Source organism: Macaca nemestrina, chromosome 15, assembly GCF_043159975.1.
Source record: "Macaca nemestrina isolate mMacNem1 chromosome 15, mMacNem.hap1, whole genome shotgun sequence".
NCBI classification, from domain to species: Eukaryota; Metazoa; Chordata; class Mammalia; order Primates; family Cercopithecidae; genus Macaca; species Macaca nemestrina.
Window position 1 is genome coordinate 41,559,618 of NC_092139.1, and position 22,703 is coordinate 41,582,320.

Here is a 22,703-nt window from a genome sequence, read left to right on the forward strand (position 1 = left end):
TTCCAGCAGAAAAGGAGAAGAGATAGATAAACTGTGGTACATTCCTACAATGAATTACTACAGAGCAATAATCAGAACTAAGTGCTGATACACTCAGCAACATGAATGGACTTCACGTATGCCAAGCAAAAGAAACTAAACACAAAAGTGCACACTGCATGGTTCCACTTATGTAAAGTTTAAGGCCAGTGAAAATCAATCAATGGCAACGGAAATCAGCATAGGTTTATCTCTGGCGGAAGGAATACGTTTGGAGATGATGGAAACGTTCTATATTTTGATCGGGGAGGTAGGCATATAGGTGTAAATGTAGTGTAGCCACCGATACACTCAGGTTTCAGCACCTTACACACCTCGCTGTATGAATTTCATATGTCAATAAGAAATAAAATTTAATGAAAAAGTGTCAGTTGGCTAAGGAACAGCTGGCCTTTAAGGTGAGGCTTGCCCTCTCTGCGTGGAGCCCACACCCAATAGCTGGCTCACTTAGATGGCTGCAACAGAATCTATGGTGTGGGGCCCAGCAATCTGTTTCAACGAGCCCCGAAGTTGATTCTGAGGCACTATTAAAGCTTGAGAAACTGCTCTAGAACACTATATACATAAAATAACATACATGAAAGGCAGAGGCGGCCCTTATGAAGCCCTGTTACCCCTCCCCCCAACATATTTCAAGAAACCTAGAAGAGAGGACTTTGTTGGCTTCCTCAAAGAACTCTATCTATCAAGACTAAGTTTCAAAACTCTTGGAAGGGATTGTACAACCAACACACACCATTCCTCTTTTAACCATTAGACACTTTTTATTTCAGCACTGTTACAATTGGGTCCATATCACTCATTAAAAAAAAGTAAAAGCAAACAGCTGTATATCTTTGATTATGAAAAGATTATCAAACAAAAAGCGTTCAGATACATTCCAAATTTGAAAAAATAAATGAAAATCTACATTCAAGGAGTTATTGTGGCTCAGGGAATCTTAAAAATTACGAGAAACTCACGAATTAAGACAAGTAATCCCCATTCTCACCGTTACTTGCATAAATCTTACATAAAACACTACTTGGAGATCTCTATTTTCTGGGAAGTTATCAACTTTTAAGCAAGCGCCCACACAACCACACAGTGTGATGCAGTCAAACTGGAAATTCTGTGCCAACAGAGAAGGCATTTTGAATCTGTCGAGGGAATCAGAGGTGCTTATTATACACTTTTTCATTGATTAATATTAATTGGAAAAGCATAAAACAATGACATGATATGATAGAAATACTTATTCTGTGTATTTTGCGAAAAAGTTAAGGGATAACTTTTCTTTTTCATAAAGTTAAGTGATTATTTTTTACCAGAATGGCATATAATTTCAGAAAACAGTTTTTTGTGTGTTCATGCTAATATTTAGGAATGTCCTAGCATTTAGAAGGAGAAAGGGAGAGAGAAAGAGTTCTGGGAATAATAAAGCATAATAATAATAACAAAACATAATATAATAATTCTATTTTCAGGTGGTGATTCTCTGAATTGTTTCATTCAGTACCTCACAGTGGTTGAACAACCAGAGAGATGATGAAAAACCAACTTCAAAATTACTTTGGCTACCTAGTTCACCTCCAATTTGTCAAATACTTGGTTTGGGAATGAATCTAAAAGTCACGTGATCAGGGCTTCATGGGTGTGCTCCTAGTGCGGTGGACAGGGCTCCATGCTTAGAAAAGGGACTCGGGCTTAGGGCTTGATGCTCTGTGGTTATTGGCTTGAAATACTTAATAATGTAATCATTCAATTTGTGTTTTATAAGTGAAGCATGATGCAACAATGGAACTTGTGCTGGGGACACTGAGAACCTAGCATCATACATTGTTCCATCTCCTGCCACCTCCCCATGTCTGCTAAGTGAGTTCTTGGTTGCTGGCTCAGGCATTCTGCTTAGTATTTTTGCCCTTCAGTCCCAGCAGGGTTCTGGGCATGGGCACAGGTAAGATCAAGGCAAGTTACAAGGCAATACCCCAGGCACCTGGAAGGCTCTACTACTTGCCATGTGGGTATCCCCAATCCCAAGGAAGCATGACATGAAACAGCAAACGTCTCCATGACAGCTTAAGAGAAAAACTGTGGAAGGAAGGAAAAGGTTTTTGTCTTGCTTTTTGAACAAGGGGCCCCATTTTAATGTGGCATAGTCCTCACACATTATGTAGCAACCCTTGCACATGGCTATCAATGGTAAAGAATCAAAAGAGTAAAGAAAGGGAAGTAGGAGGTACAGAAGAACCAATAAGGTATGCAGAAAGGAAACGAGATAATTAGGGCTCAGAAAATAAAATTAAAATTTCATATTGTTACAAATGGACTAGATATATCCTTCCCAAAAAATGCTTTATTTCTCTCTGATTAAGAAGTAACATATATCCTAAAACATTTGGATATATTCAGACACTAAAGATGTGATTGGAAAGCTGCATTCAAAGAAGTATCACCAGTTACTGCCATCCATTCCAATTCTATCCAGGGCTACCTTCTCAATGTTGTCAATCAGGCATTTCCAATGCTTTGAACCTGAGCTTACAATTTAAGAACCACTGTTTTAAAGACATCTAAACAGAATACAGGTTAATAAACAATGAGATCATTATCTTTTCACCTTAGTGTTTGCTACCTCCAATTTTACTAAAGGATACAGTACTTTAGCCTGCCAGAGGATGACGTTGTCTAAACACATTTTCAATGTTTTCTTTTTAACAGTTAATATATTTCCAGGATGAAAGTCCATTTCTTTCTAAAAGGTTCCTAGGACACCCATTGAAAAGTCAAAAGCAATGAACTAAAAGGGATTGCTATTTTGTTGGAAAAGAACGACACCCTTTGTATTGAAGTGGGGAATTACAGACTGTGGTCACTCTCTGCACAGTGTCTCTTTGTCAAGTAATACATGCTGAAAAAAAAATAATACAGATGGGAAAATATTGTGCACTGTCAGATCTTGGAAACGGCCAAAGGATTTTTCCTCACCAATGTCTTGTCGATGACTTTCACATTCTGGCACCCTGAAAAAAATAATGCATACATTTAATATGAACTGAATGCAATAATAATCAGGCAGGTAATCGTTTTCCCAAGGAATGTAAAATTTGACAAATGTAAGGTTTATGATTCAAGGTAGGCTTGCCAAATCTTATGTGGCATGAGACCATTTTTTATTACCTAAACAGTCCTTAACACAAAATGACTGGCACATATTTTTATTAACACAAAGAGTATATTCTTTCTGCCACATTTAATAGAGAGTCAGTGACTGAAAGCTCTCTTTTAGGATATGTCTGTAGCAAATTAAAATGCGTAGTGAGGATTCACAGAATGGCATTCTTCTTGTTGAGGCTCTGTCTGCAGACTGAGTACAGTAGTGAGTAGACCATTTATCTGGGGAGTTCTATCTATGGGGACAATCCAGATCATATGGATTACAGAAAAGGAAATCCTCTTTGCCTTCAAACATGGGGTAGCTGATAATTTACTCCCGGCCATTCTTTCTAGCTACAGGTTCTTTCTGAGCCAAATTTGAAATAGTCACTAGTAATATTTTAATGCTTATTTGTTTATTTATTTATTCATTCTTTCAGCAAACATGTATTGTTTGTGTGCCAGGCACTGCTCTATGCACTGAAAATACTGCAGTCAAGACAACAAAGCACACTGCCTCATGCATCTTCTGTTCTAAAGGGGAAGCAGACAATATATAACACATATAATTTTAAAAGGAAATTCTATGATAGATGATATATAGGTGACAATAGGTGCTATGGAAAAAGCATGAAATAAAACTGGAAAAGAAAACTGAAAGTTGAATAGATCGGTGGAGGGTAAATTGCTATGTTAAACACAGTAATCAGGATAGGCACCTTTAAGAAAGTGTAATTTATATGAACACACGAAAGATGAGAGGAAGTTTTTCATGTAACTATCTGGAGGAAGAGCATCCAGGCAGAGGGAACAATCGTTGCAAATACCCCAAGGCTAAAACATATCTCACACAGTCAAGGGACATCATGGAGGCAAATGTCACATGGGTAGAATAAGTAAGGGTGACATTATTAGAAGTTGGGATCAGAAAGATGACGGGAGTCAAACCATAAGAGGCCTTGTAAACCACTACAAGGACTTTGGCATTTACTCTGAGTAAACCAGGAGCCATTGGGGGTTTTCTGATCAGAAAAGTAAGATGATCTCAATTAATGTTTAAAAGAACCGTTCTGGCTGCCATGATCAGAATAGACTGGGAGAGGGGAGGTACAGGAGGATAGACCTGCCCACTCGCAATGTCCACGGGATGAGACACAATGATGGCTCCAGCCAGGGCGGTGGCAGTAGAGATGACAGGGAGGTCAGAATCCGATTATATTTTGAAGATCGAGCCCCTGTGAGTAAGAAGGTGTGAGAGAAAAGAAGAGGCAAGAATGACTGAAGATTTTTGGACTCAGCAACTGAAACTATGGGATTAACATGAACTGATGGAGAAACTGCAGGTGGAGCAGGTTTAATGTGGAATGTTAGCAGCTTAGTTTTGGACAGGAAAGAGTTTGGGATGCCACTTAGATATCCAAAGGGAGCTGTTGACTATCCAGGTAGATGTATGTGTTCATGTGTTATGAGATGAGGAAGAGTATGATGTTGCAACCACCTTTAAGTAGTCGTACTCACCAAAATATTCCTAATAAAGCTGTGAAATATAGAGGTTAAGTAATTACTAGAGACTATGCACATGCAGAGCTCCTCAAAACTGTAGATATGGAGTCAACGTCAAATTTAATATACTCAATGATCCCACACTCTTCTCTTTCAAATTCACTTCCCTCCACCAAGGACCCTGACTTACAGATCATAAAAGACAAGAAAGTTGTAAACAAGAATGAGTCTTACCACTCAAAGCCATGGCCAAGCGGAATTCTTCCTTTAGTATCTCAAGGACATCTTGAACACCTTTCTCCCCCTAACCGAGTGAAAAAATACAGAACTATTGTGTAAATCAGTCTGACTTGTTTTATTCATTTGTTTTACTGTCAAATTGTCTATTTTATATATTTATTTCTTTGTCCAATTACCTGGAAAGCTAAGCCCCAAATGATTGGTCTCCCCACAAACACAGCCTTGGCGCCAAGAGCCAGAGCTTTCAGAACATCAGTGCCTTTCCGCACACCCCCGTCCAGGAAGACTTCCACCTTCCCTTCCACGGCCTCCACAATTTCTGGCAGAACATCAATCTGGGGAAAGAAAAGTTCAATAATGTCACTCTATTAACACTGAATTGTTATTCAACTCCACCTCCAAAAACCATGGACACATCCAGCTAGGGCTTAGAGTGAAAGAAGCCAAGTAGGTTTGGGGTCAACGGTAAAATTATTTCCTCCTGAAAGAAGAGAGGTACAAATGCTAGTAACTAAAACACCAACTAAATTTGGAAATGAGTAGCTTATTTTTATTTTAAAGTGCAAGGTTTTCTTTTTTTCTGTTTCTTATATTCAAAGATTGTCATCAAAAAATTATAAACACAAAACACTTGATCTTCCATAACTTTTTTTGTTCATTTTTGAGACAGGGTCTTGCTCTGTCACCCAGGCTGGAGTGCAGTTTCATGATCTCGGCTCACTGCAGCCTCCATATTGAGAGTTCAAGTGATTCTCCTGCCTCAGTCTCCCAAGTAGCTAGAAATACAGGTGCCCACCACCGTGCCTGGCTAATTTTTGTATTTTTAGTAGAGATGGGGTTTCATCATGTTGGCCAGACTGATCTCAAACTCCTGACCTCAAGTGATCTGCCTGCCTCAGCCTCCCAAAGTGCTGGGATTATAAAATGTATAAAAGTAAATGAAGTATTTTATTGACATAAATTATTCATTGCAAGTCAATTGTTAAAATTCATGCTCAGATAATAGTGCAAACAGTGTGTAAAATGCAAACGCAACTAATAATAAAACAACTTAGTCTCTTATTTTCTCATCCAACATATTTTGCATCCAGCTGTATATTAAAGAACAATCTGTGAAAACATTTTTCTTGCTTTTAAGGAATATGACCACTTGCACCATGAAGATCTTGGTCTTGATTGGCAATTGGTGATGATGGACATAGGTTGGCATCAAAGTGCACTTGCCTGCACCTTAGCCTTGGCCACTTTGGCCGATAACATGTGAGCAGAGCTGGCAGAATGTCATTTCTGAGCATAGGCCTTAAGCAACCTCATGTATTCCCACTTACTTTTTTGCACCTTGTCATTTACCATGAGAAGACCATCCACCAGGTATTATTTCCCCCTCATCTTTGGCCCCAGGATAAATATTCAGGAAGCAGAGCCAGCACACCAAGCCCAGCTGGAGCTGACAATTGGATACCAGCCACCTAGCTAGTACCAAGCCTAGATCGGTAGACACTAGTCAACACAAACTTTCATGGAAATAAGTGATTGCTGATTTAAATCACTGAGTTTGGGATTGTTCATTTTATAGTGTCACATGGCAGTAGCTAACTAATACAATCGGCTACTTTAATGTGAATCTGCATTTGAGAATGAAAACAATTTACAAGGTGAGCTAGAGATCGAAATCTGTAGAAATCATCCACATTCATCCCAAAATGTAAAAATCTAAATTAAGTATAGTTCCTATTTAAAATGTATGCTGAAGAAGCTGCCATACACTCAAGTCCACCTTTTCCAGAAATAATTGTGCTGAAATCACTCAAAGGTTATCCCATTTCTACCCTAAAATTTTAGAGGCTAAAGAGAGTTTTATATATGAGGCTGAAGACCAAATAGGGCTACAGATTGGAAGGAAGTGAAGGTAACTCTTGGCATGTGGCCCCTAAATGTTTGGCACGTAATGTGATTTTCCTCTTTTCCTTTTGGCTTTTCTGCCTTGCCAAACATGCTTTGGATCTATTTACATATGTCCCTTTTCCTATACATAGTCCTCTTTTTGCATTCAGGCAAGTTACATCAACATATAAATGCTACAATTTCCAAGCGATGATGCAAGCTATAATTAAGCATATTTCCCCATTTGAAACCAGAACCAAAGAAAAATATTAGCTAGCTTGGGTTCAATACACATTTTCAAAGTCAGTCAAATCAAGTGTGTTTAGGTAATTTCCAATGCCTACCCTGGCCTAAAAGTAAACTAATAAAGATACTTAAAAATGCGAATCCTGGGTTAAAAAACAGAGCCCAGATTGGTGTTTCATGTGTCTGTGAACAACAATGTTCCATCTATTGCTAGGCATTTCAATCCTCCCCTTTTTCTTTCAATAGCTGCAGTTTTACTAGGTGTATATTACACAAAATAATTCAGATCAAACAGATTAGATAAATAAATACAGTAGACAGACTCACTATGTTATGGCCCTGTTTATGTTTCCCTCTTTTCAGCTTTCTATACATCTGTGAGATCATTCATTTTAGCTTTTTCCTTAGTGCTTCTTCGGGCAACTAATTGTGGGCTTAACTCCACTGGAGTTAATCTCCAGGAAAATATGGTAAGATCCCTGTATACTGTTACTCATTCATCCCTCTATTCGCTGTTTTATCAAACACTTTATAAAGGACCTGGTATATTTAAGGCACTAATGTCAGGCAGAGTAGGGGATGTAGAAAGAAACCCACAGGGATCTGACTCGCAAAGAGAGTCCTCTTTCTCATTTGTGTTCGAGTCACACTCTTCCAGAATGCTCCCTGCACAACTTGCTCCCCTAACCCCTCCCCCAAACACAACTTCTACTGGCAAGGAGCTCTCACCTTTCCATCCTCTATTGCATCCATTGTTATACTCTTGATTTCTGACATTTTAGGTATGGAAACCTTTGTTCAAATCAAAATAGTTTAAAATAAATAAAAGCAGATGGAACCAGAGGTGCTTAGTTAAACGCAAAGGAGACAGAGTCCAAGTCACTGCCCATAACCTAAGCACACTTACAAAATCACTGGTCTGTATACATTTTGCTGATTGTTTGCAACTGCAAAAATGGCTACAATGATTTCCTCTTCTTCATTTCCTTGCAATATTATGGGAGAGAGGGAAAGGAAGGAGGGTTCTGTTCCCCCACACCTTAGATCTGAATTGAACTTGTGATTTACTTTCACCAGTGGAATATGAGAAGTGACAGGATGCCCATTCCAAGCCTAGATCTCAGGAGGCCTTGCATGCTTACACACACTCTCTAGGAGACCTGCCACTTCATGAGAATGCTGGAAGATGTGAGACAATGCAGAGCCATCCCTGCAGAGCTCATCCTATGACAGCCTCCTAGTAGGCCTAGTAGCTGGCCACGGACACATGTGACTGAGTCCAGCCAAGACCAGAGAAACACTCAGCAGATCTCAACACAAATTGCCAACCCACAAAATTGTAGATTGTAATAATGATGATTCTGATTTATCCAGTAAGTTTCAGAGTGACTGGTTATGCAGCAAAAGCCAGCTGATACATTAAATGTTTCTCCAAGATAGAATTGCATGGACTGTTTATATAGAAGAAAATTTAAATCCCTTGTAGTACTTCACAGAACATCCCCAAGAACTTAACAACCCAAATGCTTATTCTATAAAAATGTTTTGCTGTTGATAATTTTCACTGTGAAAGAAAGTCATATTTCTAAGCTTGAAGTAGTTTGTGTCCAGATAGCATCAAAATGAAAATGCAAAATTGAAAAAAAATGCTCTTAGGATTCAAATATTCCAGAGAATCTTAATTTGAGAAGATCTAATGCTGGCCGGGCACGGTGGCTCAAGCCTGCAATCCCAGCACTTTGGGAGGCCGAGACGGGCGGATCACAAGGTCAGGAGATCGAGACCATCCTGGCTAACACAGTGAAACCCCGTCTCTACTAAAAATACAAAAACTTAGCCGGGCGAGGTGGCAGGCGCCTGTAGTCCCAGCTACTCGGGAGGCTGAGGCAGGAGAATGGCGTAAACCCGGGAGGCGGGGCTTGCAGTGAGCTGAGATCCGGCCATTGCACTCCAGCCTGGGTGACAGAGTGAGACTCCGTCTCAAAAAAAAAAAAAAAAAAAAAAAAAAAAAGATCGAATGCTATGTATTTTAGAACTCAATTTGATTCCATCCTGTTATTCTCTAACTACTTCAAAGCCAATCTGGATCACATTATAACCATGAGGTGACAAGTGTATTTTTAATACGATCTTATTTTTTAGTTTTTCTGGGGTGTAGCAGAGGCCTGACAACTCTTCTCAGAAGCAACATATTAAGATGAACTGAAGTTAAATTACTGTTCTAGGACTCCTAGTGATAATAAGTATTTCTCCATATAAGCAAATTCTGTGATTTATATTAGCCTGGTGCAAAAGTAATTGCAGTTTTTGCCATTAAAAGTAATGGTGAAATGACTTTTGCACCAACCTAACAGAAATGTAGAATTCATATTGTTGTCCACTTTCTTTTTGTAAGTAACACAATACTGTGAAGATGTTTGGGCTAAAAGTCTCAGTGACTTACTCACCTAGCTCTTATCCCCTAAGAGGTGAGACAAGACTCCATTTCAGTACTCTTCCCATGACATCATGCTGCCTCCATGGCTCTGACTTATGACATAACAAAATCTGCAGTACAGCAAGTTCTTCTGTGCAAGTACTGAGACCTGGACACCACAGCCTCCCCCAAGCCTTTTGTCACTCACCGCAAAACCCACACACTGAGAGAACTTTGTACTGTGCCATACACCGAATCCTTCCTCACATTTCTCTCATCATTATGAGCCTCAAATTTGCTCTAAAGTGTGAGGCAAAACTCAAGCAAGCATCCCTCTTAAGTATATGACATGCAAAGAGGAGGGTTATGGTTTGTTTTGTTTTGTTTTTGAGATGGAGTCTTGCTCTTGCTGCCCAGGCTGGAGTAAGTACAATGGTGCAATCTTGGCTCACTGCAACCTCCGTCTCCCAGGTTCAAGTAATTCTCCTGCCTCAACCTCCCAAGTAGCTGGGATTACAGGTGCCTGCTACCACACCTGGCTAATTTTTGTATTTTTAGTAGAAGCAGAGTTTCACCATGTTGGCCAGACTTGTCTCAAACTCCTGACCTCAGGTGATCTGCCCACCTCGGCCACCCAAAGTGCTGGGATTACAGGCATGAGCCACCGCACCCAGCTGGTTATTGGTTTTTGTTTGTTTTGTTTTTAATTTTAATTTTTTATTTTATTTTCCATAAGTTATTGGGGTACAGGTGGTATTTGGTTACATGAGTAAGTTCTTTAATAGTGATTTTTGAGATTTTGGTGCACCCATCACCTGAGCAGTATACACTGCACCATATTTGTTGTCTTTTATCCCTTGCCCACTCCCCCACTCTTTCCCCCAAGTCCCCAATGTCCATTATATCATTCTTATGCCTTTGCGACCTCATAGCTTAGCTCCCACATATCAGTGAGAACATACGATGTTTTCCATTCCTGAGTTACTTCACTTAGAATAATAGTCTCCAATGTCATCCAGGTCACTGCAAATGCTGTTAATTCATTCCTTTTATGACTGAGTAGTATTCCATCATATATATGTACCACAGTTTCTTTGTCCAGTCATTGATTGATGGGCATGTGGGTTGGTTCCACGATTTTGCAATTGTGAATTGTGCTTCTATAAACAGGCCTGCGCAAGTATCTTTTTCGAATAATGACTTATTTTCCTCTGGGTAGATATCCAGTAGTGGGATTGCTGGATCAAATGGTAGCTCTACTTTTAGTTCTTTAAGGAATCTCTGCGTGGTTTTCCATAGTGTCTGTACTAGTTTACATTCCCATCAGCAGTGTAGAAGTATTCTCTAATCACTGCATCCACACCAACATCTACTGTTTTTTGATTTTTTTATTATGGTCATTCTTGCAGGAGTAAGGTGGTATCACATTGTGGTTTTGATTTGCATTTCCCTGATCATTAGTGATGCTGAGCATTTTTTCCTATGTTTGTTGGCCATTTGTATATCTTCTTTTGAGAATTGTCTATTCATGTTCTTAGCCCACTTTTTGATCAAATTGTTTGTTTTTTTCTTATTTATTTGAGTTCTTTGTAGATTCTGTATATTAGTTTTTTATCAGATGTATAGATTGTGAAGATTTTCTCCCATTCTGTGGATTGTCTGTTTACTCTGCTGACTATTCATTTTGCTGTGCAAAAGCTCTTTAGTTTAATTAACTCCCAGCTACTTCTCTTTGTTTTTATTGCATTTGCTTTTGGGTTCTTGGTCATGAAATCCTTCCCTAAGCCAACGTCTAGAAGGGTTTTTCCAATGTTATCTTCCAGAATTTTTATAGTTCCAGGTCCTAGGTACAGTTATTGTTTTTTAAAAAACAGTCTCAAGGAACACAACTCAAAAACCCTTCTAGATGTGTCTATATTCTCTCAGCGAGAGGGAAACAAGCAACACCATTTGGCTATTTTTCCCTTAAAATCTAGTTAGATTTGATTTCAGTAGATTTATATTTTATTTTTAGAAAACAATTTGGCCCACTACTAAGTCTGCATATCCATACACAAGTGAGTCATAAACCTGAGAAAAAGCCTTGTGCTGTGACCGACCTCTCCACCCTACAAGGAGGAGGTCTTCACTTTCCACCTCTGTTTACCTGCAGCCAACATTTGATATCACCTAAAATGGTGTGTCTCTGGGAGCAAAACTGAGTTGCAAAGAGCTGACAACTTCCAGTTTCATTACTTTTCATCTTTTGTGTGTTTGTTTTGTTTTTTGAGACAGAGCCTCACTCTGTCGCCCAGGTTTGAGTGCAGTGGCATGGATCTCAGCTCACTGAAACCTCCACCTCCCTGGTTCAAGCAATTCTCCTGCCTCAGCCTCTCAAGTAGCTGGGATTACAGGTGTACACCACCATGCCCTGCTAATTTTTGCATTTTTAGTAGAGACGGGGTTTCACACATTGGCCAGGCTGCTCTTGAAATCCTAGCTTCGAGTGATCCCCTTGCCTTGGGCTCCCAAAGTGCTGGGATTACAGGCGTGAGCCACCACTTGACTGTATAATCCTACAATGTACAAAGACTTGCTTGGTTCCTACCATTAGTGCTTTAGGAAAAACTCAGTGCAATATGCACACCCAATATTCCCTGCCATCATTTACTCCGCCATCACAGCCACACAATTGGTCTATGAATGTCACTAAATCAACCTGCTAGTTCAATGAAACAACAGACCACTACTAGTTGACTAAAGTATTTGTTCTACTCTTCTTCTGGTTGTGTGGATAAATTCAAATGGTCATCTCAATTCCAACAATCTATATAATAACTACCACTGAAGGGTTCCGATAAAAGGGAAAATATTTATATAAGAATCCAGTTCTGAGAGAGGTGGTAGTCTGGAAAGTTGACCCACATTACCTAGTAAATACAGATAGATAGATAGATAGATAGATAGATAGATAGATAGATAGATAGATAGATAGACAGATAGATAGATAGGAAATATATATATATATTTAGTAAATATATTTAGATATATAAAGTTTTGTTATATGATGCTAGTTACTTTGCCTATGTAAATCACATTATAAAACATTACAGTTTAAAGGTTTAAATTTTAAAAGATGAGGAAACCAAGGTAGGGAGCAGAAGGCAATTCCCTCTGTCCCTCTGCAGTTCAGGCCCTCCTTCTCTCTTTCCTTGGCTATAGTAATTGTAAAGGCCACCTCATTGGCCTTTCTGCTTCTTGTCATGACAAAATCCACTTTAGAAGACTCATTGCTGCTAAGCCAAGGCTCTTCTAGTGCACACCCAATGACTCATAATAGTCAAGGATCTCCTTCCTTATCTATCCAGGCAGATGCATTTCCCAGAACTCTCCCACTCCCCCTGGAACCGCCTTTGCAGAACTTATAACTGAGAAAATTATGTCAGTGAAAGAGATCTCACCTAACTGACTCTATCTTGATTCTAACTGCCAAGCTTTCCTTGTTCATTCCTGAGTGTAGGCCAAACTAACTTTGGGAGAAGCTTAGTTCATACTTTAATTTTGAAACAGAGATGATAACAGCCCTTTCCCAAAGCAAACTCCCTGCCTGCCTGGTGACTAGGCTGCCTTTGCAGGACTAACAAATTAGTCACAAGAATAGAAATTATGGTTTAGGAGTCATGCAGCTGTAGGCTGCAAGATTCTGAACCTCCCCAAATTGCTCCTGGGGATAGCATCACCTTTGTAAAACCGAAAATCAATGCCTGAGATATTTTGCAGACCCTGTACCTGGATCAGTTGGCACCACCCAGACTGATAAACTGGCTCATCTGGTGTTGTGGCCTCCAACGAAGAACTGACTCAGAGCAAGAGGACAATTCGACTCTCTGTGATTTTATCTCCGACCTGACCAATCAGCACTCCCCACTTTCCGACTCCTTCCCCACCAAATTATCCTTAAAAACCCTGAACCCCAGGTTTTCAGAGGGACTGATTTTAGTAATAATAAAACTCCAGGCTCCCAGTACAGCTGGCTCTGCGTGAATTAAACTCTTCCTCTATTGCAATTCCCCTGTCTTGATAAATCGGCTCTGTCTATACGGTGGACAAGGAGAGCCGGTTGGGCGGTTACAGCATCAGACACTGCAAACAAGATGGATTATTTAGTATTCCCTGAGCACATCTCACCCTTTGCCATTTTACACTTACGCTTATCACACTGCAAAGAGGGGGCCACATGGGGCCAGAGCAGAAGCAAAAAGGATCTGCAATATCATTGCCCCATCTACAAGAGGCTTGGCCAAATCCCCACAAGTGGACAGCACCTAAGGGAACTGCTTGATAGCACCCCACCAATGGCTCCTGGCCCCCATTCTGGATCACGGATCCATAAAATCCACCCCAGGAAATGTGTCCATCTCCATGGTTTTGCATCCATTTCTGGACTCCCAGTCCCTGATCTTAAAATCTGCTCTAAGTGTCTGTTGGTTTTCATGGTTTTAGGATCTTCAGGTTCTAATTGTTCTTTGATACAGTTCCATTCAGTCCCATACCTTTCAGGCCAGTTTGGCTCATTTTTATACTTAGATTTTGGACTCTGATTTGCCTACTCCAGTGCATAAAAACCAAAGATGCACGTTGAAATCTCCTGATAGCTTTAAAAAAATACTAGCGCCTATACACTCCCAAGCCCCAACCAGAGATTCTGATAAATAGACCTGGGGAGGAGATCAGGAGTCTTTAAAGTTCCCAGATGATTCCAATATGCAGCCAAGGTGGTTCACAACCCAGCCAGAGTAGCCTACTTACAGCTCACTTCCCCTTGCCTGGGCCTAAGCTTTTTTTCTCCTTTTCCCAACTCGTCACCGTTTCTCTGCAGCTTTTCAACCGCCACCCCACAGGAAATTCCAATATGTCCCTCCTCCTGATTTCTTGTCTCAGTTGTACCAATGATCTCAGATTCTACCACAGTCTTTGAATTCCCACAATTCTCTGCTAGTTCATGTCTTTGGACATTCATGGCGTAATCCTTTCTTTCACACTCGTTTACATACTTATTGGTGTATCTGTGAATTCCAGAATAATCCTTGCCCACAAATGTCTTTATTATTTAACAGAGACTTTCATAGGTTACAAATAAATGCACTGGGCTAATTAAACATAAATATATTTGTTAATTTGGGTAGTTATGTGCCACTAAACTTAAAATCCAAGATCTCACATATTTGCACGTATTTCACCTTGACTGATCACACAAACTACACACAAAGAGGAGGCAGACATAGAGATAGTAACACAGTGATGGAAATGGGAACTCCAAAAGGAAATTGCAGCGTTTGCCAAAACTCACAGTGGCTGGCACCCCATCGAGTTGTCGAGCCCCATGATTCGACACCAAGATCCCATTCAAGCCATGTTTAACAGCCTCCCTGGCATCATCACCTGGAGAGAGTAAAACAAGCATCTTAAGGAAACTGTAACTTAACATGCGGCTTGGGTTTAGAGGCCTCCACATTCCAGTCAAATGGAGGCTGACTCCCACCTGCATACCTGGGTCAATAATCTTAGCATAAAAGTGTACCCTAGGGTTAGCACTAGAATAGTAGTGGTAGTTTTCTAGGCCAACAACAACAACAAAATGTTACCACTGATGGCAATTTAATTGTAAAATACATAAAAGTATCTATAGATAATACATTGACATAAAACGTATTTATCTTTATAAGGGTGTACTCTTGCTAAGTATTTTCAATAAATAAGATTATATCATTTTATCATTTAGCAAAATTATTCCTCAACAATTTGGATAGCAAAAAAAGCACATAAAAATGGCAAGCACTGTTAATGTAACAGACAGTGGACAAACCTATTTCAAAAAACAATCTTTAATACAAAGTCGTAATAGCTTTAGTAACTATTTTAAGTAATATTGTTCTATAATTAAATATATGTTTGCTCATTGAAATGTATAAAAAATTGGCCAGGCGGAGTGGCTCATGCCTGTAATCACAGCACTTTGGGAGGCCAAGGCGGGTGGATCATGAGGTCAGGAGTTCAAGACCAGCCTGACCAACATGGTGAAACCCTATCTCTACTAAAAATACAAAAAAAAAAAAAAAAAAATTAACCAGGCTTGGTAGCAGGTGCCTGTAGTCCCAGCTACTCAGGAGTCTGAGGCAGGAGAATCGTTTGAACCTGGGAGGCGGAAGTTGCAGTGAGCCAAGATCACACCACTGCACTCCAGCCTGGAAGACAGATAAAGACTCCATCTCAAAAACAAAAAAGAAAGAAAGATATAAAAAATGTAATATTAAATCTCTAATCATATTTTAAAATATATTAATTTCTGAAAGTTCAGTTTAAAATAGATTACTGTTCTCTTAAATCTATTTGCAACATTTAAAAACATATTTTATATTCTAAACTATTATTTTTAGCATGTCCTAGTAACAAACCATTTGCTAAAAGAATCATGAAAACAACACTGGTTCTCAGGTTTAACATTCAAAATGCAATACTAAGCAAAACCAATCGGTTCAAGAGTGTAGTAAAAATCAGGCCTTGGAAATTTAAGCAAATGGATATAGGTCATTGGTAATCTGTACAAATTCAGCAATGGAGATAATGAGCAGACTTGACTAAGAACTATTTTAAAAGATAAGATAATTATTTTTTTAATTATATGCTATCATTTTCCAAACTTTGTTTTATACAAGGCTATTTTTCAACTATTCTTACTTTTTTCAAATGATGATAGTGATATTTTTCTTCTAAAATTATAGGTATAGGAAACTGTTAAGCCTATATGTTATAGACTAAATATTTAAATCCTCTCAAAATTTACATGTTGAAGCCCTTATCACCAATGTGACGGCACTTGGAGATGGGGTCTTTGGGAGGTGATTAGGATTAGATTAGATTTCTAATTGCCTTTCTTTTCTTTTTTCCATTTACGTCAGACTTCAGAATATTATCAAGTTCTTCAAAATTTCAATTATTTGATCTGACCTATTAGGTCACTTTATTCTCCCCCTGGAGATAACCCCTGGAGCCCTCTGCCTTCCTGATCCATTCTGTTGTGGTTACTCACAAGACATAATGTCTGCCTTCCGCTTTGAATTTGCTCTTATTCGCTCTGAGTTGAATATCTTGCTGTCTGAGTATGCCCTCATTTGGTTTATATTCTCATTTGTTTGTTGTAGATTCCTTTGTAACTTTCTTAAAAAGGACCCAAGGGAGGTAAACTTACAGACCACCTAAATAGCTTCTCTTGTGTGTGAATGACAATTAGATTGGGTATAATAATCTAGGTGGAAAAACCATTTTCCTCAGAACCTTAAAGACATCAGTCCATTGTCTTCTAGTACCCATTGCTGATGCAAGGACCGATGCCAGTTTGATTTGAATTATTTTATAAGTAAACAGTTTTATGTTTAGTTTATCTATACACATTATTTTTCTGAAATTTCATAAGGAACGTGAGAAGTTGTGATTTGTTTTCTCACTCTAATGACTTACAACAACAGCATTCAGAAATTGTTGGTCTTTAATAAATTCCTCTAGGCCTCTTTCTTTTACTTTTCTACCCGAAACTCCTATCAGTTGGATATTGTACATTTTAAAGTGGTCTTCATGTACATTCATGTAATACTTTTTTCTTTCTATTTATCTTATTGTTCTCATTGTTGTTTTACCCTTTGGGAAATGTCATTGACTTTATTGCTCAGCCTTTCAGTCATTTCAGCAATCATGTTTTTAATCTTTGAGAGCTCTTTTTTATATTCAATTTTCCCTTTTTTAAAAAAAAATCAGAAGTCATTTTTCTAATCATTGGGAACTCTTCTTTATGCTCTAATTTTCTTTTCATGGCAGACTCTTCCTATTTATATATATATTTTCAACTTTTTTGAGTGTCTCATTTGGATGTTTTAAAGTTCCTTTTCTTGTTTCATCTCTTTTTCCTGGGATAAGCTTTTCTATAGATTCATCTTGATTTTTTATGTTTTGGTGTTTCTGATATGCCTAGTGATGCTAAATTTTCCATTTGTATTTAAGGAAGAAAGATTGAGGAACTGCCCTGTTTTGTAAATTAGTTTCATTCTTGCCAAGTCCTTGGCTGGAGTGGAAATTCTTTCTTGGAACTCTATGTAAGAAAACGCAGGGAATGTCAACTAAGAGGCAATTAGACTGTGAGTTCCTCAAGTGTCAGAATGAGGACAGCATCATGTCATATTGGAAATGTCACCCGCCCATATTTCATCCCAGTCATTCATTCATTTCTTTAGAAAGGATCAGCTACTTTATTATTGAGAAGTCAGTGCCAAGTGTCCATTGTTGCATAAGAAGTAGACTGGGAGCAGGATTGCTGGCAGGCATGATCGCTTCCTATATTGATCTTCAGTCAGTCCCCTTGCATTTAGTCTTCACTACCCTCTCTGCCATCCTTGCAGACTATATACCTACAGCCTCTCAAGCATTCTATTACATAATCAACCCCTACGTCCTCTAGGATTTCCTGAAAGCCTATCTCAAGGTACAGTTTTCTGTATGTTTTCCTGCTATCAACATGCTTTCAAAAGTTTCCTAAAATTTCTCTGCTGTTTCTGTCCCTCATCCTCCTTTGCTTTGCTGTCATTAGTGTATACATATTTGCATTTCTGTACTTTAATTTCAATGGGGTCTTGGCTTTAATGAGAGGATTCATATGTACTCAGGCCATCATTTGAAACCAGAAGCCCAATACATTTTCATCTCAGACATATTTCATAAATGATTCCCTAAAGATAGGGCCTCAATGAACTACCATAGAACTTTCTGTGATAGTAAAAATGTTCTAGATCTGTGCACTTCCACCATACAGTACCACTAGTCATGTAGACACTGACCAACTGAAATGCGGCAGTGTGACTAAGAAACTGGAATTTTGCCTTTATTTCATTTTAATTAACTTATATAGCCACATGCGGCTAGTGGCTGCCGTATTGCACAGCTCACCTTCAATGTTCCCATAAGCTTACCTATCCTAATAGATATAGCATGGTATTTATTTTAAAAACCTAGGTGTAGTCATAAATAACCTTAGTAAACAGTGTAAAATTATATTCTGAATTGCTATAGTTTGCTCTGGTTATCTAGTTATGTACATGATACTAAACTTCAAGTCAAATGTAAAAAAAAAAAAAAACACTTGAAAAACATAGACAATGGTATTTTTTCAAACCTCATAATTGAGCATGTGTATAGTTCTCCAGATTATATGCCTATGTCTGCCACCATGTAGCTACAACCTGCATTATGAGAAGTCAAATATTACCAGTAAACAGATCCTGTACAGGAGGAAGAAGTGATTCACTGTTTAGACTAAGTCATCGGACCACCTGGACTTAAAGCCCACATCTGCTGCTTGCTTGCTGTGTAAGTGGCAAGTTACTTAACTTCTCTGTGCATTATGGTCCTAAGCCACAAAATGAGGATAGCGATCCATATATGATGAGCTTGTGGATTTAATGAGTTGAATGTGTGTTTCGAAAGTGCCCGACACATGTCGAACACTCAGATAAATATTAACTATTATTACTCTTTTCCTCTCATGGTGCAGGGAGTATAAACTAAGACAATGAGTAGGTGGAGAAAGATTTATTTGCAGGATGCATTTGGCAACTCTATTTGAGTTGTGTTTATAACAGTTTCATCCTAGTTGGGATTACAATGATAAAGTGCCTCCCATTTGAACTAAATGTTTCTTAAGTAAGTCTGTTATCTGCCATCATTTCAAGTGGTTTTTTATATTCTGCAGGTAGTATTGGGAATATAGGGAGAAATGACAGAATGATTTGCTCAGAGGATAAGACTGTGAATTTTTAGAGAAGCAAAGACAATAAGGATAATTTATAACCAGACATAAGTCCCTTTTATTAGCTGCTTATGCAGCCTTGTCCACAGTTTTACGTTTTATTTTAACACAGAGAGAAAAGCAATTTTGCCTTAATGAAAGGGCCAAAATATTCCCACTTAGCAAAATGTTCGTGAATCTTGGATATTTTTATTAATTCTTAGAACTTAAGAGCGTGGCATTCCATATTTGTGAATTTGCCATTAAGTACATTGATTGAGAAACACAGTCATCAATGGGCAGTGGCACTGTTTGCTATCTTACTAATATTTTATTTCCATATTTAATTTAACATATAAAAGTGAAATGTAAGTACTCAAGATCTGAGCTCAGCCTTCAAACTCTTGGAGCTTTTGGTCTAGGAATCTGTTCTGACTTAGAGGAGAGTAGTAACTAAATCCCAGACATATGACAGCAATTTTAAACACAATCCAGGAACATTAAATGAATTTTTTTTAGAGTATCTTGAACAATGTATACAGGCATACCTTGTTTTATTGCACTTTGCTTTATAGCAATTTGCAGCTACTAAGTTTTCTAGAAATTGAAAATCACCACCCTGATCAGTTAGCAGCCATCAACATCTAGGAAAGACCCTCCACCAGCAAAAAGACGACAACTCACTGAAGGCTCAGATAATAATTAGCACTTTTTAGGAGTAAGGTATTTTTAATTAAGGTATATACAATGCTCTAGTGGCATTGTGGCAACCCTGCAACAAGCAAGTGTACCAGCACTATTTTTCTAACAGCATGTGCTTGCTTTGTATCCCTGTGTCACAGTTTGGTCATTCTCACCCTATTTCACACTTTTTCATTATTGTTACATCTGTTGCAGTGATCTGTGATTAGTGATCTTTGATGTTACTATTGTAATTGTTTGGGAGTACCATGAACCATCGCCTTTAAAATGTGGAACTCAATAAATAGGTGTGTTCTGACTGCTCCACTCACTGGCCATTCGCCCATCTCTCTCCCTGTCCCCAGGCCTCGCTATTCCCTGAGAAGCAACAATATTGAAATCAGGCCAATTAATAACTCTACAATGGCTTCTAAGTGCTCAAGGAAGAGTCACATACCTCTCACTTTAAATTAAAAACCAGAAATTATTAAGCTTAGTGAGAAAGGAATGTGAAAGGCCAAGACAGGACAAAAGCTAGGCTCCTTGTGCCAAACAGCTAAGTTGTGAATGCAAAGCAAAAGTTCTTAAAGGAAATTAAAGCTACTATGCTAATGAACACAGGAATGATAAGAAAGCAAAGCAGCCTTATTGCTAATAGGGAGAAAGTTTGAGTGGTCCGGATAGATGATCAAACCAGCCACCACACTCCCTTAAACCAAAGCCTAATCCAGAGCAACACCCTAACTCTCTTCAATTCTATAAAGACTGCGAGAGGTGAGGAACCTGCAGAAAAAAAGTTTGAAGCCAGCAGAGGTTGATTTCTGAGGTTTAAAGAAAGGAGCCATCTCTATAACATAAAAGTGCAAGATGAAGCAGCTGAGTGCTGATGGAAAAGCTGCAGCAAGTTATCCAGGAGATCTAGCTAGGAAAATTGATGGAGATGGCTACGTTGAACAATATATTTTCAATGTGGATGAAACAGGCTGTATGGCATCTTCTTCCAAACAAGCCTTCCTCATACTGGAAGAAGATGCCATCTAGGACTTTCATAGCTAGAGAGGAGAAGTCAATGCATGGCTTCAAAGTATAATCCAAAAATTTTACCAAATCTACTCTGCCTGTGCTCTATAAATAAAACAACAAAGTCTGGATGACTGCACATCTGTTTACAGCATGGTTAACTAAATATGTTAAACCCACTGTCGAGACCTGCTGCTCAGAAAAAAAAAAAAGATTTCTTTCAAAATATCACTGCTCACTGACAATGCACCTAGTGACTCATGAGCTCTGGTGGAAAAACACAAAAAGATTAATGTTTTTATGCCTGTTAACACAACCTGCACTCCATAGCCCATGGATCAAGGAGTAATTTTGACTTTCAAGTCTTATTAGTTAAGAAATATATTTCATAAGATTATAGATACTATAGTTAATGATTCCTCTGATGAATCTGAGCAACATTAATTGAAAACTTTTTGGAAAGGATTCATCATCCTAGATGCCATTAAGAACATTTGTGATTTGTGGGAGGAGGTCAAAATATCAACATTAACAGGAATTTGGACGATGTTGATTCCAGCCCTCATGGATGACTTTGAGGAACTCAAGACTACGGTGAAGAAAGTCACTGCTGATGTGGCAGAAACAGTAACAGAACTGAATTAGATGTGGAGCCTGAAGCTGTGACTAAATTGCTGCAATCATGTGATAAAACTTAAATGAATGAAGAGTTTCTTCTTATCGATGAGCAAAGAAAGTGGTTTCTTGGGATGGAATCAACTCCTGGTGAAGATGCTGTGAACATTGCTGAAATAACAACAAAGGATTTAGAATATTACATAAACTTCACATATAAAGCAGCGGCAGTTTGAGAGGACTGACTCCAATGTTGAAAAAGTTGTACTGTGGGTAAAATGCTATCAAATAGCTTCTCATGATACGGAGAAATCTTTCCTAAAAGTAAAAGTTAATCAATGCATCAAACTTCCTTGACTTATTTTAAGAAGTCACCACAGCCACCCTAAACCTTCAGCAACCCCCACCCTGTTCAGTCAGCAGCCATCGACACCCAGAAAAGACCCTCCACCAGCAAAAAGACTACAACTTGCTGAAGGCTCAGATGATGATTAGCATTTTTTAGGAGTAACTTATTTTTTAAGTAAGGTATATTGTTTTTTAGGCATAACGCTATTGCACAAAATAGATTACAGTATAGCAAAAACATAACTTTCATAGGCACTGGGAAGACAAAAAATTTATGTGACTTGTTTTACCGTGGTGGTCTGGAACTGAATCCACAATGTCTCTGAGGTATGCCTGTATAAGAAGAGCTGACTAGAGAAAAGTTTCTCAGAAACACAAAACCACAATGGAAGTGAGACAGCCTAATTCAAAAAAAATTAAAAGAAAAAGAAAAAAACTCTAAAAAGCACTATGCTTTTGCTCAAAAAAGCCATTTGTTTGCTAGTGTGACTGACAAAGACCAAATCCTGTCTCAAGTACATGTTAGGAGCTTGCGTTGACATTCTCTAAGGTCAGTTAAACCACACACAGTAAGAGATTACATCTTCCATTCCAATTTGCATTCATTAAAATATAATTCTTAAAATGGTGGGACAGTCAGATGTTTGGTCTAGATCTTCACAGTTGCTCATGGCTTCATGTTCCTGCAAATATAATCTGCACATTTCTGAAAAAGGAAAATGAAAGAGGATGGGTGACTCTTAGTCAACCCATGTGATTTCTGGA

At 38.6% G+C, this 22,703-nt stretch overlaps 1 protein-coding gene across 1 annotated transcript in view; it reads right to left on the bottom strand.

Moving 5' to 3' along the window:
* Positions 1 to 777: 777 nt before the first annotated feature.
* Positions 778 to 22,703, bottom strand: part of LOC105481537 (hydroxyacid oxidase 1) — a 55,943-nt gene continuing 34,017 nt past the window's right edge. Inside the window, exons 5-8 of the mRNA XM_011741186.2 lie at positions 14,793 to 14,884; positions 5,094 to 5,252; positions 4,912 to 4,981; positions 778 to 3,041 (exon numbers count right to left, since the gene is read on the bottom strand). Coding sequence (XP_011739488.1) covers positions 2,971 to 3,041; positions 4,912 to 4,981; positions 5,094 to 5,252; positions 14,793 to 14,884 — 392 coding nt within the window. The 3' untranslated portion in view covers positions 778 to 2,970. The remainder of the gene's footprint in view (positions 3,042 to 4,911; positions 4,982 to 5,093; positions 5,253 to 14,792; positions 14,885 to 22,703) is intronic.